Source organism: Scomber japonicus, chromosome 4 (genome assembly GCF_027409825.1).
Source record: "Scomber japonicus isolate fScoJap1 chromosome 4, fScoJap1.pri, whole genome shotgun sequence".
Classification (NCBI taxonomy): Eukaryota; Metazoa; Chordata; class Actinopteri; order Scombriformes; family Scombridae; genus Scomber; species Scomber japonicus.
Window position 1 is genome coordinate 31914422 of NC_070581.1, and position 15413 is coordinate 31929834.

General features: G+C 43.4%; 1 protein-coding gene across 1 annotated transcript in view; it reads right to left on the reverse strand.

Moving 5' to 3' along the window:
* Window positions 1-6369: 6369 nt before the first annotated feature.
* Window positions 6370-15413, reverse strand: part of dnajc5ab (DnaJ (Hsp40) homolog, subfamily C, member 5ab) — a 22407-nt gene continuing 13363 nt past the window's right edge. The window contains exons 2-5 of the mRNA XM_053316908.1: window positions 9478-9650; window positions 8228-8441; window positions 6801-6972; window positions 6370-6478 (exon numbers count right to left, since the gene is read on the reverse strand). Of these exons, the coding sequence (XP_053172883.1) occupies window positions 6381-6478; window positions 6801-6972; window positions 8228-8441; window positions 9478-9584 (591 nt within the window). The 5' untranslated portion in view covers window positions 9585-9650 and the 3' untranslated portion in view covers window positions 6370-6380. The remainder of the gene's footprint in view (window positions 6479-6800; window positions 6973-8227; window positions 8442-9477; window positions 9651-15413) is intronic.

Sequence of the window (15413 nt, forward strand, 5' to 3'; positions counted from 1 at the left end):
TATTATTACTATTATAATGACCTATATAAACAGATGTTTGTGTGACCCAAAAGGTCAAACAGGACAAAAGATGAAGACTTAAAACAATAAAATACATAACATTAACTTACAATGAAAGATTAAAATCAAGAGGAGATTTGAAATAATGCATAAGAAAATAAAATTAAAAGACAAATAAAAGATAAAAATAGTTTAAATATGAAACAGAAAAATGTGTTTACTCACCTTTTTCTGCAGAGTTAAGCTAATTATTTTACTTCCTTTCCTTCGGATCTCCTCATTCAGTCATAAATATCAGATAATGCTTTTATTTTGAAGGATTTGTGTTCGCTGTAATTCAGTTTTAAGATGTTGAAAAGCAGAAAAAGCAGCTCTGAAGGACTCTCCTCTGACTTTAATGAAGATATAATTAATTCAAAGTGATTATATCTTGTAGTAAATGCTCCTCTAGTCAGACTCTGATGAGCTTCAGGTTCATGTTTTTATATTTCCAGGGATTTAATTTGCTTCGCTGTCTCAGTCCTGGAAATACCCGACTCCCTCGGTCCGGATCATGAGGTGTGACTTTTTAAAGCACTGCAGGGTTTTATCTTCAGGGTCGCAGGTTCAAAAACTCTCTGCAGCTGCTGGAAGAGAAACACATCCACAAAGGTGAGGGTAAAAAAAAAGAAATGAGGATCCAAGAAGAGAAGAAGAGTAAAGCTGGAGCTGGTTTCTCCTCTTTTTCTTCTGCAGTCTTTCCTTCTTTCCTTTCCTTTCCTTCGCTGTCTCCTCCCTCCCTCCTCTTCCTCTTCCTCTCTCACACACACACAACACTTCACTCCATTCCTGTTTTTTTTCTGCTCGATTGGTTTGTTCACAGCAGCTTCCCTCGACATCCAGCACGCAGCGATGTGTGTGTGAGAGTGTGTGTGTTAGAGTGTGTGTGTGTGGGAGAGAGAGAGGACACATGGGGCGGTGGATTTGAAGCTCTGGGAGGCATCAAGTTTCAGCTCTAGTCCTTCTGCAGTGATCCCTACACACATATATATATATACACACACACACACACACACACACACACACACACACCATATCAGGCAGCGGCTGGTATGTGGACAGATTAAGACTATGGCAGGCTGTGCTCTTTCTACTGTTACACACACACACACACACACACACACACACACACACAAACACACACCCACCGACCGACACACACACAGTCTGTCTCTCACACACACACTCACACGACACACACAAACACATACTCTCACAAACACACACACACAGCCAGCCACACACACACACTCACTCACTCACTGACACACACACACACACACACACACACACACACACACACTCTTTCTGTGATATTATAAAAACATTCTGGTTATAAATTCCAAAACTCTCAGGTTCCAGGAAGGAAGGAAAGGAGGGAAGGAAGGGAGAAAGAAGGAAGGAAAGAAGGAGGAAGGAAGGAAAGAAGGAAGAAAGGAAGGAAGCAGGGAGGGAGGGAGGGAGGGAGGGAGAAAGGAAAAGAGGAAGGGAGGAAGGAAAGTAGGAGGGAGGGAGGAAAGAAGGAAGGAAGGAAGGAAGGAAGGTAGGGGGGAGGAAGGAAGGAATGAAGAAGAAAGGAGGCAGTAAAGGAAAGAAGGAAGGACAGAGGAAAGAAGGAAGGTAGGGAGGAAAGAAAGAGAGAAGAAGGGAGAAAGGAAAAGAGGAAAGGAAGAAGGAAGTAAAGAAGGACAGAGGAAAGAAGGAAAAGAGGAAGGAAGGAAGGTAGGAGGGAGGAAGGTAGGGGGGAGGAAAGAAAGAGAGAAAGAGTGAGGGAGGAAGGAAAGAAGGAGGGAGGGAGGAAGGGAGGAAGAAGGAAGGAAAGAAGGAGGGAGAGAGGAATAAATGATAATAAAAGCATAAATCTCAACCCTTAACTCTCACACATGATAAGAAGACACTCAGAGTGGAAGAAGATCTTTTTGAAGCATCATAAACAAGAAAGGAAGGTAGGAAGGAAGGGAGAAGGAAGGAAAGGAAGGAAGGGAGGAGGGAAGGAAGGAAGGAAGGAAGGAAGGAAGAAGGAAGGAAGGAAGGAAGGGAGGAGGGAAGAAGGAAGGAAGGAAGGTAGGAAGGAAGGAAAGAAGGACAGAGGAAAGAAGGAAGGAGGGAGGGTGGAAAGAGAGAAGGAGGGAGGGAGGAAAGAAGGACAGAGGAAAGAAGGAAGGGAGGAAGGAAAGGAAAGAAGGAAGGAAAGGAAGGAAGGAGGGAGAGAGGAAAGGAAAGAAGGAAGGAAGGAAGGAAAGAGAGAAGGAGGGAGGAAAGAAGGAGGGAGAGAGGAATAAATGACAATAAAAACATAAATCTCAACCTTTAACTCTCACACATGATAATAATAAAACACTCAGTGGGAGAAGAGTCTTTTTGAAGCATCATAAACAAGAAAGGAAGGTAGGAAGGAAGGGAGAAGGAAAGAAAGGAAGGAAGGGAGGAGGGAAGGAAGGAAGGAAGAAGGAAGGAAAGGAAGGTAGCAGGAAGGGAGGAAGGAAGGAAAGAAGGACAGAGGAAAGAAAGGAAGGGAGGAAGGTAGGGGGGAGGAAAGAAAGAGAGAAGGAGGGAGGGACGGAAGGAAGGAAGGAAGGAAGGAAGAAGAAAAGAGGGAGTAAAGGAAAGAAGGTAGGAGGGAGGGAGGGAGGAAAGGAAAGGAAGGACAGAGTAAATAAGGAAGGAAGGAAGGTAAGATGGAAGGAGGAAGGAAAGGAGGGAAGGAAGGAAGAAAGGAAAGGAGGGAGGAAGGAAGGAAGGAAGAAAGGAAAGAAGGAAGGGACAAAGAAAGGAGGAAGGAAGAAGGAAGGAAGGAAGGAAGGAAAGGAAGGAATAAATGACAATAAAAACATAAATCTCAACCTTTAACTCTCACACAGTATAATAATAAAATCACTCAGAGTAGGAGAAGAGTCTTTTTGAAGCATCATAAACATTTATTTTACAACAGTACATCAGATACTTCATTTACCCCAAAACACGTCCATGTTCAGTCCATGCTAGATACAAGAAAAACCTCTAAAGACGTCTCTATGTGGTGTCTCTGCCTCTTATATATACAGCAGCTCTGCTTCTAACGACTCATCATGACATCATCATTACATCATCATTACATCATCCTCCTCCTCTTCCCACACAGCCTAAGCTAGCTACTCCTCCTTCAATCATTATAAAGATAAGAAAAATAAAATAAATAAAATAATGCTTCCATATTATTAATTATTATTATTAATTATTATTATTATCTGGAGGCTAATATTCACACTTTGCATCAGTTCTTGTTATTTATGTCTTTGTTTGTTGTTGTTTTATTTTGAAATTTTTTCTTTTTAAAGTTTCTTGACTCCAGGTTTTTTTGTTTTCGCTCAGACGCTGCTGTTGTGTGTGTTTGGTCGAGAAAAGAGAGAAGAGAGAAGAAAGGAGGGGAATAAAAGAAAAGGGGAAAAAAAAGATAATAAAAAAAGGATTTGGGTTCAAATAATGTGGCGTTTTCAGCAGGAAGTGATCACATGATATGAAGCACAAATCGAATTAAGAGCTGCAAATCTTATAAAAACCTTTAAAAACATATTATTTAATCTTTAATTTAATTATTATTTATTTATTGTATTTGATTTAATTGTTTTTTATTGCATGGCATTTATTTTAATTCATGTTTTATATCTTTTAATTTACTTTATTTGTATTTTAAGCCTCGTGTGAGTCGTGTGAGCCGTTTTTCAAAATAAAAGCCCAAATTATTTGATTTAATTGTTTTTATTGCATGGCTGTTATTTGAATTCATGTTTTATGTCTTTTAATTTACTTTATTTGTATTTTATGCCTTGTGTGAGCCGTGTGAGCCATTTTTCAAAATAAAAGCCCAAATTAAAAAAACATAATTTTAACATAAATAAAGGGGATAAAATTAGACTAGTATTTAAAGGACACATCAAATAACTTCATTTATCTTCATTTCATTCTTCTTTTTGCCTCAAATTCACCTTAACCATGACTTTTCTTTTTAAAGGCTTTTATTTTGTAATGATCAGCTGATTCTCTGCTGAAACAACTTTTGAAAAATAAAAAAGGACTTTAAGGATTTTTGGGGATGACAGCGACAGAAGAGACTTAATTAGCACTTATTAGCGCTTATTGCACGTTCTCATGATATGCATCAAATACATGAGTGTGTTTTTGATTGAGCGATAAAAAAACAGCGTTAATAAATTCGTCTTTTTTCTACGATGTCGATGCTTTTTCGTGTTTGTGAGAAATAAAAGAAGAATTTAATTAAAACTTCGACGATGATGATGAAGCTGTTGTAACGATTGTTTTAAAGTGTTCTTCGTTCGCTGTGATGATTGTAAATCGTCTATGAAACTGTTGCCATGGAAACAAGGGTAAGACTTTGGATATATCAAAAAAAAAAAAAAAAAAAAAATCCTCCCTTCATTAAACAAAAAAAAAGAACAAACGACATAAATAAGAAAAACTGAAACAATGAAGAACAAAAAAAAAATAAAAGCCCAAAAATAAAATTAATCTACAGACGAATAGAAACAAAGTGTTCAAAATTTTCCGACCGACTCGAAAAAGAAAATACGGTGACATAAAATCTAAAACAAGTTTACACGACATGTACAGCATTTTTTTTTTTTTTTTTTTTAAACTTTCTCACAAAACAAAAATGTAAAACTAAAAACAGACAAACAAAAAAAGAAAAGAAAAAAAAAAGAAAAAGGAAAAAGGGGCTCAATCAGTGTTTGAATATGTGTGTGTGTGTGTGTGTGTGGATGCTCTTTTTCAGTTAGTAACTACGGTAACGGTAGAATCTCTTTTTCAGTTGGTAACTACGGTAACGGTAGAATCTCTTTTTCAGGGGGGGTAACCATGGTAACGGTAGAATCTGGGAGCTCAAATATATGCCTTTATCCCTTTTCTCAATTAACCTGAAGTTTCCTTTTTTTTTTGACTTAAAGAGATTATTTTTCCTATTTTTTCAGAATTAATGATATTTTTTCCTGTTTTTCTAAATTAACGAGAAAAATCTTCCTGTTTTTTTTAAATATATTTTTTCCCCATTTATCTGAATTAACAAGATCATTAGTCCTGTTTTTTCTAAATATATTTAAAATGTTTAGTGTTAAATTATCTTTAAAACAGGAATAATTATCTTATTAATTTAGAAAAAACAGGTTTTCAAGTGACTGAGATACACTCCCATACAAATCCTTCTTACTGTATATTAATTAAAACAAAGTGGATTGAGGTTAAATATAAATGGAGGAAGAAGAGGAGAGAGGAAGTTAGGAGGAGGAGAAGAGATTACTGTTTAAAAATGGACCCAGGATTATTATATTATATTATATTATTATATTATCATTATGAGGACATCCAAGCTGTATTTATCTGCCTGGCTGGTATTTGTTTATTCATGATCATGAGAGTCAGATTCATTCCCAACAGCTGCTTGGATTAATGTGATTCCTTATGGAAAACTGTGGGAATCTCATATATATGCTTTACCTATCAACCAGAATGAATCCAGATGTTTAGTAACTCTGTCTAGGATGGGAATTTTAATAAAGCTTTAAATAACTGTTAAACCAGATTGAAGCTGCTTTAATGTTTAAAAGATGAGGAAGGGGGAATTGATACCAGCGCTGCACCTGTTCAAGAGGCTTCCCACCCTGCAGCAGCCGAGACCCGTTAACCCTTCGCTGAACTCAAAGCCAGGATCACTGACCTACTTCCATATATCATAAATATGTGCCGAAATGTTTTACTTTAGGTGCAAATGAAATAACTAGTAACATCAAATCCACTCCTGCCTGTTTAAGGGTTAACATCTGGACACTTCTCATGACTAGATATGAAGGATTTAAACATTTAAGGTGTTAAAAATGCTGCTTTAAAAAGAGTCTGAGTTGACTGATGTTGAAGTTGAAGATCCTTGTTTAGGCTCAAAAGACAAAAACAGCTGATAGAAGATTGCTTAAATATAATAAATCTAAATTTGTGTGTAAAGTACATTTTTTATTAGTTGGTCACTCTTAAAGAAAGATGTTAAACTGGAGAATAAAACTGTCCTGAAATCATTAAAACTCTCCTTTTTTCATCCTGTTGGTCTAAAGTTTAAAAGCTTTTGGTCATTAGTGTCTATTTATCTGTTTTTCTTTCTTCCTCCTCTGTTTTTTCCTCCCTCCTTTCTTTCTTCCCTCGTTCCAGATTCAAATTAGATATATTTTATATTTAGAAATGTAAAATGATAAATATTTGCTGGTGTGTGTCTTGTAGGATTAATAGTTGCTGCTGTTGTTGTGGATGAAGAGGAAAGGAAACTGTGTGTGTGTGTGTGTGTGTGTGTGTGTGTGTGTTCAGTATGCTTCGGTCCTGTAGCTTTGGTGGGCATCGGAGGTGAGCTGGGTGGTTTCTGTGGCGGAGGACGGCTGCATCATGATGGGATCACCGCCATCTGGAGAGACACGCAGACAGAGACACACACACGCACACACGCACACACGCACGCGCACACGCACACACACACACACACACATACACGCACACACACACACACAGAGACAGAGACAGAGACACACACGCACACACACACACACAGAGAGAGAGAGACACACACACACACACACACACACACACACCGAGACACACACACACACATTAGAAAAAACAACACCATAATGATGTAAATGAGCCAGAAATGTTTCTTATGTGTAATATAACTCAGATAAGGTTTATGTTAGTTGCCCCCCCCCCTCTAACCCGAGACCCCTCCTCACCTCTCTCGTCAGCGGTCATCTGGGCCTCCAGATCCTCGGGGGAGACGTAGAACTCGGGCTCCTGGTCCATGGGCGGCCGAGGTTTACATTTACCACAGCAACAGTTACAGCAGCAGCACAGGCAACAGCAGAAATAACAGCCGGTGGACAGGCAGCAGAAGACAAACAACGCCTGGAGAGAGAGGGGGGGGGGGGAGAGAGGGAGAGGGGAGGAGGGAGAGAGAGAGGGAGAGAGAGAGAGAGAGAGGGAGATGGAGAGAGAGAGGGGGGGGTGGAGAGAGAGAGAGAGAGAGAGAGAGAGAAAGAGAGAGAGAGAGAAAGGGAGAGGAAGGGAGAGAGAGAGAGAGAGAGAGAGAGAGAGAGAGAGAGAGAGAGAGAGAGAGGGGGAGGGTGGGGTATCAGATATCACTTGATATGACTAACTCACACTGATGATAATCAATAGAAGCTGATCAGAGACTTTAAACCTTTGTGTCGTCCTCCCGGGTCAAATTGACCCTGTCTGTTTTCCTGTGTTCCTTCCTTCCTTCCTTCCTTCCTTCCTTCCTTCCTCCCTCCCTTCCTCCCTCCCTCCCTCCTTCCTTCCTTCCTCCCTCCCTCCCTCCTTCCTTCTTTCCCTTCCTTCCTCCTTCATTCCTTCCTCCTTTCCTTCCTCCCTCTCTCCCTGTCTCCTTCTCTCCTTCCTTCTGTCCTTCCTTCTTCCCTCTCTTCTTCTGGTCTTTCCTCCTTCATTCCTTCCTATCTTCCTCCCTTCTTTCCTTCCTCTGTCCTTCCTTCCTCCCTCCCTCCTTCCTTCTTTCCTCCCTCCCTCATACCTTCCTTCCTTCCTTCCCTCCCCCCTCCTACCTTCACCCCTTCTCTCCTTCCTTCCTCCCTCCCTTCTTCCTCCCTTCCATCTTTCCTTTGTCCTTCTTTCCTTCCTCCCTCCCTTCTTCTGTCCTTCCCTCCTTCATTCCTTCCTATCTTCCTCTGTTCTTTCTTTCCTCTGTCCTTCCTTCTTCCCTTCTTCTGTCCTTCCCTCCTTCATTCCTTCCTATCTTCCTCCCTTCCTCCTTTCCTTCCTCCCTCTCTCCCTGTCTCCTTCTCTCCTTCCTTCTGTCCTTCCTTCCTCCCTCTCTTCTTCTGTCTTTCCCTCCTTCATTCCTTCCTACCTTCCTCCCTTCTTTCCTTCCTCTGTCCTTCCTTCCTCCCTCCCTCCTTCCTTCTTTCCTCCCTCCCTCATACCTTCCTTCCTTCCTTCCCTCCCCCCTACCTCCCCCCTACCTTCACCCCTTCCTTCCTCCCTCCCTTCTTCATTCCTTCCTATCTTCCTCCCTTCCATCTTTCCTCTGTCCTTCTTTCCTTCCTTCCCTCCCTCCCTCATACCTTCCTTCCTTCCCTCCCCCCTACCTTCACCCCTCCTAGATCCGTCTCTTGTCTCCTCTTACCTTGGCCCACCAGCTGGACAGAACAAAGTAGGTGTTGACGTTCTCCTCTCCGAACTGCTCGGCCACGTAAAGCCCCAGCGAGCCGTATTTGTCGTAGATGTTCTTCTTGGTGTCGTCGGCCAGGATCGAGTGGGCGTTGTTGATCTCCTTAAACTTCTCGGCTGCGTCTGGATTGTCGGGGTTCTTGTCTGGGTGGAACTTCAACGCCAGTTTCCTGAAAGATTGGAAGGATTGAGACAGAATAAAAGTGGAGCCCTGTTTTTAAACCTTCATCAAGTCTCAAAAAATGACCTCAAACAGAAAAGAAAACTATGATGAGAGAGGAGTAGACGTGCTGCTATACTCTGAAACAGACATGGACACATTAGGGTTGAAATAATTAGTTCATTAATTGATTAATTGATATAATCGGCAACTAGTTTGGTATTTAATAAATCATTTAGATTTAACCTTTGTGTCGTCCTCCCGGGTCTAATTGACCCCGTCTGTTTTGACTGTTCCTTCTTTCCTCCCTTCCTTCCTTCCGTCTGTCCTTCCTCCCTCCTTCTCTCTTTCTTTCCTCTCCCATACCTTTATCCCTCCTTACTTCTTTCTTTCCTTCTTCCTTCCATCTTTCCTCTGCCCTCTGTCCTTTCCTTCCTTCTTCCTCGGTCCCTCCCTCCTTCCTTCTCCCCCTTTCCTTCCTTCCTTCCTTACTCCCTCTTCCCTTTCCTCCCTCCTTTCCTTCCTTCCTTCCATCCTTCCTAATATGAAAATTGTGGCAAATACAACTAAAAACATTGACCCTGTCTGTTTTGACTGTTCCTTCTTTCCTCCCTTCCTTCTTTCCATCTGTCCTTCCTCCCTCCTTCTCTTTATTTCCTCTCCCATACCTTCATCCCTTTCCTTCCTTCCTCCCTCCCTTCTTTCTTCCTCCTTTCCTTCTTTCTTCCTTCATTCCTTCCTAATATGAAATTTGTGGCAAATACAACTAAAAACATTTAAACTGAAGTATTAAAAATGAAACAAATCTCTCATATAATGTGATGAAGTGACTTTTAGAGCACAGAGGAAATGTTATAAACTAAATATCCTTTTAAACACTTTATTCAACAGATTCATCAATCACTATGAAAGAGAGGAAAACGTTCAAACAACCTTATTTAATTCATTAAAAGATTTAGGCTCCATTTCTCAGACGTCTGGCGCCCTCTGGTGGTTGAAAGGGTAAAAACATGAATATATGACGACAGGTGTAATTCTTTTCTTACCTGTAACATTTCTTGATGTCCTCTGTCGTGGCGCTCTTATCGACTCCCAACACGGCGTAGAGCGATTCTCCTGATGTGGAGAGAGCTCTCTGTCTCTGCTGCTCCATCTCTCTCTCTCTCTCTCTCTCTCGTTTCCTTCTCTCACTCGCTCCCTCGCTCTCTCAGCCTCTCACCTGTCAGGTAGGAAGAGAAAAAGATCAGAGGGTTAAATACAAAAAAAAGAAAAGAAGGGATTTCTTATTTCACAGTTCAACTTATTTTATTCCACAAACTCAATCTTGTATTTCTTGCATCAGACTAAATTTGAAACTATTTTATGATAATTATTATTCTGTTTTATGATGCACTCAAATGCCACTTAAACCTTTCAGAAACAGAATTAAACCTTTATTCAATAAGCTTCACTGCTGCTAATAAAATAAGACTTCACAGAGTCTTTTCTGGCTTTTAACAGCAGCTTAAATCATAATAATAATCAAGTTTGAGAGTTTGTTTTTATAATAATATAAATTTATAATCCATATAATTTATAGTCAGGATTGTAGCTGAGTTAACTTCATTAGAGCTGCAATAAGAAGTCAATTAATCGATTGACAGAAACTTCATGAGCAACTATTTATGATAATGTAGATTTAAAAAACATCACATTCAACCAAAAGACAAGAAGGAGCTGCTGTGTGTGAATGTTTAAAGCACAAAAACTGAGGTTCACACACCAAAATCAATGAGATATGTTATACATATAAAACACAGGAAGACAGAAAGTAGCTTTTAGGAGTGAAGATTTGTTCATTTTCATCCTGGAGGATATTTATAGTTTGCAGTGAGTTAAATCACAGTAAGAAAAGAAGGAAGGAAGGAAGGAAGGAGGAAAGGAAGGAGGGAAGGAAGGTATGAAGAGGAGATGGAAGGAAGGAAGGAAGGAAGGAAGGAAGGTAGGAAGAGGAGATGGAAGGAAGGAAGGAAGGAAGGATAGACAGATGGAAGGTAGGAAGAGGAGACAGGAAAAAGGAAAGAAAGAAAGAACGGACAGATGGAAGGAAGAAAGGGAGGAAGGAAGAGAAGATGGAAGGAAGGAAGGAAGGAAGGAAGGAAGGATAGGCAGATGGAAGGTAGGAAGAGAAGACAGGAAAAAAGAAAGAAAGATAGGATAGAATTAGCCGCCGAGTTAGCAGCAGAAAGCTCTCAGAGGTAGCGTCCATGTTTCTGGTAGAGGTGGTGACTTTGATTGACAGGTGACACTTGGTAGGGGGCGGGGCTTCAGCGTTTGGGAGCAGAGAAAGAGGCTGATTTTTACACAACTTTGAAGCCTAATTTCATATATTTGGCGATTATTTTAATCATTCAAATTTGGCAGGGTGGTTAACAACACACTTTTCTGTGGTATGTCAAACTCAGAACACATATTTATTCTGACTTTACACAGACTTTAAGATCAATAACAAGTTAAATCCAGGGAGGAAATGAGTGAGATCCACTTTCTGACCTTTGGCCTGCTCAGTAAAGTGAGTCTTGGCCGTGCTGGGTGTGTAACGGTGAGTAACGGTGAGTAGCAGACAGCAGGTGGACGGGTGTTAGCGAGCTTAAAGAGACCACAACACTAAACTAACCTCAACCTTAAAGCTAATTCATCCAGACTGATGCACTTAAATTAACAGCCAGGAAATAAGCTGCACCAAGTCTTCACACCAGGATCCACGTCTCATCACACCGTCATTCAACAGGCGAGGCTCTCATTAGGAGAGAGCAGGGTTAGGGTTAGGTTAGTTTTATTAAATCATTTAAAATAAAATGTGACAGCAGAGAGAACGGAGGATTTTAAACCTTCATCAAGTCTCAAAAACAGACATGGACTCACAATAATTACTTCCTCTTCCTCTCTCCTTTCCTTCCATCTTCCCTCCTTCTCTCTTTCTTTCCTCCCTTCCTTCTTTCCTTCCTCCATCCCCTTTCTTCATTCCTTCCTCTTTTCCTTTCTCCCTCTCTCCCTCCTACCTTTCCTTCCTTCCTTCTTTCTTTCCTCCGTCCTTCCTTCTTTCCTCTGTCCTTCCTTCCTCCCTTCCTCTTTTCCTTTCTTTCTCCCTCCCTCCCTCCCTCCCTTCCTTCCTCCCCCTTCTTTCCTCTCTTCCTTCCATCCGTCCTCCCTCCTTTCCTTCCTTCTTTCCTTCCTTCCTTTCCTTCTTTCCTCCCTCCGTTGCTTCCTTCCTTCTTCCTTCCTGCTTTCCTTCCTTCCTTCCTTCCTCCTTTCCTTCCTTCTTCCTTCCAAAAACAAATCTGTTGATGGATACTTGTTTTATTTACTTTTCAAGCAGAAATGCCCCCCCAAAAAATGCTGATTCCAGCTCTTTAAATATGAAGTTTAGCTGCTTTTCTCCTTTTTTATAATCTTTATAAACTGAATATTTTTGAGATCTGGACTTTTAAGATGATAAAACAAGCTGTTTGCAGACCTCACCTTCAGCTGTGGGAAGTAATTTCCCAATTTTCAAACATTTAATAGACAAAATAAACAGCTGATTAACTGAGAAAGTCCTCAGATTCATCTATAATGAGAGTAATCGTTAGTTTCAGCTCTAAATCTCAACACTCATTTGCATTTCTGTACTATCTGTACCTTCTGGAGGAAGGAAAGGAGAGAGGGAGGGAGGGAGGGAGGGAGGGAGGAAGGAAGGAAGGAAGGAAAGGAGTAAGGAGGGAGGAAGGAGGAAGGAAGGAAAGGAGGGAGGAAGGAAGAAAAGGAGAGAGGGAGAGAGGGAGGGAGGGAGGGAGGAAGGAAGGAAAGAATAAAGAGGGAGGGAGGGAGGAAGGAAGGAAAGGAGTAAGGAGGGAGGAAGCAAGGAAAGGAGGGAGGAAGCAAGGAAAGGAGGGAGGAAGGAAGAAAAGGAGAGAGGGAGAGAGGGAGGGAGGGAGGAAGGAAGGAAAGAATAAAGAGGGAGGGAGGGAGGGAGGAAGGAAGGAAGGAAAGGAGTAAGGAGGGAGGAAGGAAGGAAAGGAGGGAGGGAGGAAGAAAAAGGAGAGAGGGAGGGAGGGAGGAAGGAATGAAAGAATAAAGAGGGAGGGAGGGAGGAAGGAAGGAAAGGAGTAAGGGGGGGAGGAAGGGAAGGAAAGGAGGGAGGAAGGAAGAAAAGGAGAGAGGGAGAGAGGGAGGGAGGAAGGAAGGAAGGAAAGGAGTAAGGAGGGAGGAAGGAAGGAAAGGAGGGAGGAAGGAAGAAAAGGAGAGAGGGAGAGAGGGAGGGAGGGAGGAAGGAAGGAAAGAATAAAGAGGGAGGGAGGGAAGGAAGGAAGGAAGGAAAGGAGTAAGGAGGGAGGAAGGAAGGAAAGGAGGGAGGAAGGAAGAAAAGGAGAGAGGGAGAGAGGAAGGAAGGAAGGAAGGAAAGGAGTAAGGAGGGAGGAAGGAAGGAAAGGAGTAAGGATGGAGGAAGGAAGGAAAGGAGGGAGGAAGGAAGAAAAGGAGAGAGGGAGAGAGGGGAGGGAGGGAGGAAGGAAGGAAAGAATAAAGAGGGAGAGAGAGGGAGGGAGGGAGGAGGGAGGAAGAAGGAAGGAGGAAGGAAGGAAAGGAGTAAGGAGGGAGGAAGGAGGGAAGGAAGGAAAGGAGGGAGGAAGGAAGAAAAGGAGAGAGGGAGAGAGGGAGGGAGGGAGGAAGGAAGGAAAGGAGTAAAGAGGGAGGGAGGAAGGAAGGAAGAAAAGGAGAGAGGGAGAGAGGGAGGGAGGAAGGAAGGAAGGAAGGAAGGAAGGAAGGTACCACTGATACCACCCCGCCTGTTATAAAGCTAATAACCAGCTGATAATATGAGGCACAGTGATGTCATCTGTCGTATTATTGACTCTATAAAGGTTGTTTTTATAAATGTGTTTGCAGTCAGGCGGTGAACGAGGGAGGAGACTTTTCACCGGCATACAGAGATAATCTGAAAACACACACAGGAAGTGAAGGAGAACGAGGGAACAAATGTGCAGCGAGTATTAAGAGACACACACCATCGACAAACACACCAGGCATGAAAAACTGAAGGTCAATATTTCCTAATATTTGGAAAGATGCCAAAAAAAATAATTAGGAAGGAAGGAAGGAGGAAAGGAGGGAAGGAAGGAAGGAAGGAAAGAAAGGAGAAAGGAGGGAGGGAGGAAGGAAGGAAGGAAGGAAGGAAAGGAGAAAGGAGGGGAGGGAGGAAGGAAGGAAGGAAGGAAAGGAGTAAGGAGGGAGGAAGGAAGGAAGGAAAGGAGGGAGGAGGGAGGAAGGAAAGGAGTAAGAGGAGGGAGGGAGGAGGAAGGAAGGAAGGGAAGGAGGAAGGAGGGAGGAAGGAAGGAAAGGAGTAAAGAGGGAGGGAGGGAGGGAGGAAGGAAGGAAGGAAAGGAGAGAGGGAGGAAGGAAAGGAGAGAGGGAGGAAGGAAAGGAAGAGAGAGGGAGGGAGGGAGGGAGGAAGGAAAGGAGGGAGAGAGGGAGGGAGGGAGGGAGGGAGGAAAGGAAGGAAGGAAGGAGTAAAGAGGGAGGGGGGGAGGGGAGGAAGGAAGGAAGGGAAGGAGTAAGGAGAGAGGAAGGAAGGAAAGGAGGGAGGGAGGAAGGAAAGGAGAGGAGGAGGAAAGGAAGGAGAGGGAGGGAGGGAGGGAGGAAGGAAAGGAGAGAGGGAGGGAGGGAGGAAGGAGGGAAGGAAAGGAGAGCGGGAGGAAGGAAGGAAGGAGAGGGAGGGAAGGAGGGAGGAAGGAAGGAAGGAGTAAAGAGGGAGGGAGGGAGGGAGGGAAGGAGTAAAGAGGGAGGGAGGGAGGGAGGAAGGAAGGAAAGGAAGGAAGGAAAGGAGTAAGGAGGGAGGAAGGAAAGGAGAGAGGGAGGGAGGAGGGAGGGAGGAAGGAAGGAAGGAAGGAGTAAGGAGAGAGGAAGGAAGGAAGGAGGGAGGGAGGAAGGAGAAGGAGGAGGAAGGAGAGAGGGAGGGTGGGAGGGAGGGAGGAAGGAGGAGAGGGAGGGAGGAGGAGGGAAGGAAAGGAGAGCGGGGAGGAAGGAAGGAGAGAGGGAGGGAAGGAAGGGAGGAAGGAAGGAAAGGAGTAAAGGAGGGAGGGAGGGAGGGAGGGGAGGGAGGGAGGAGGGAAGGAGTAAAGAGGGAGGGAGGGAGGGAGGGAGGAAGGAAGGAAAGGAGGAAAGGAAGGAGTAGAGGGGAGGAAGGAAGAGGAGAGGAGGGAGGAGGGAGGAAGGAGAGAGAGAGGGAGGGAAGGAGGGATGAAGGAAGGAAAGGAGTAAAGAGGGTGGGAGGGGAGGAAGGCAGGAAGGGAAGGGAAGGAGTAAGGAGGGAGGAAGGAAAGAAGGAGTAAAGAGGGAGGTAGGGAGGAAGGAAGGAAGGAAGGGAAGGAGTAAGGAGGGAGGAAGGAAGGAAAGGAGGGAGGGAGGAAGGAAAGCAGAGAGGGAGGAAGGAAAGCAGAGAGGGAGGAAGGAAAGGAGAGAGGAGGAAGGAAAGGAGAGCGGGAGGGAGGAAGGAAGGAAGGGAAGGAGGAGGAGGGAGGAAGGAAGGAGAGAGGCAGGGAGGGAGGGAAGGAAAGAGAAATGAAAATAATCTGAATCATTTGTTCTGCAGCCGTTCGTCTCTAAATCTTAATCTCTAAATATGGCAACAGATGGTCGCTATCGCCATGGCAACCGCGCGATGCCTCGACCACATACATTTCGGTTTAACACCTCCCCCTCCTTTAAAGCCCGCCCACCGACCTCGGATTAACCAATCACAACGCAGACTGCTGCACCAACCAACTGCTTGACTGGATTAACCAATGAGAGCCACTCGTCTGTACTGCAGGGGGATTATCAATGTGTGTGTGTGTGTGTGTGTGTGCGTGCGTGTGTGTGTGTGTGTGTGTGTGTACGTGTGTGTGTGTATGTGTGAGCCGAGCAGCCAATCAGATCTGGTCTTGTTTGAATGAGCTTATTCACAGGAACAAATAGACGCGAAAGT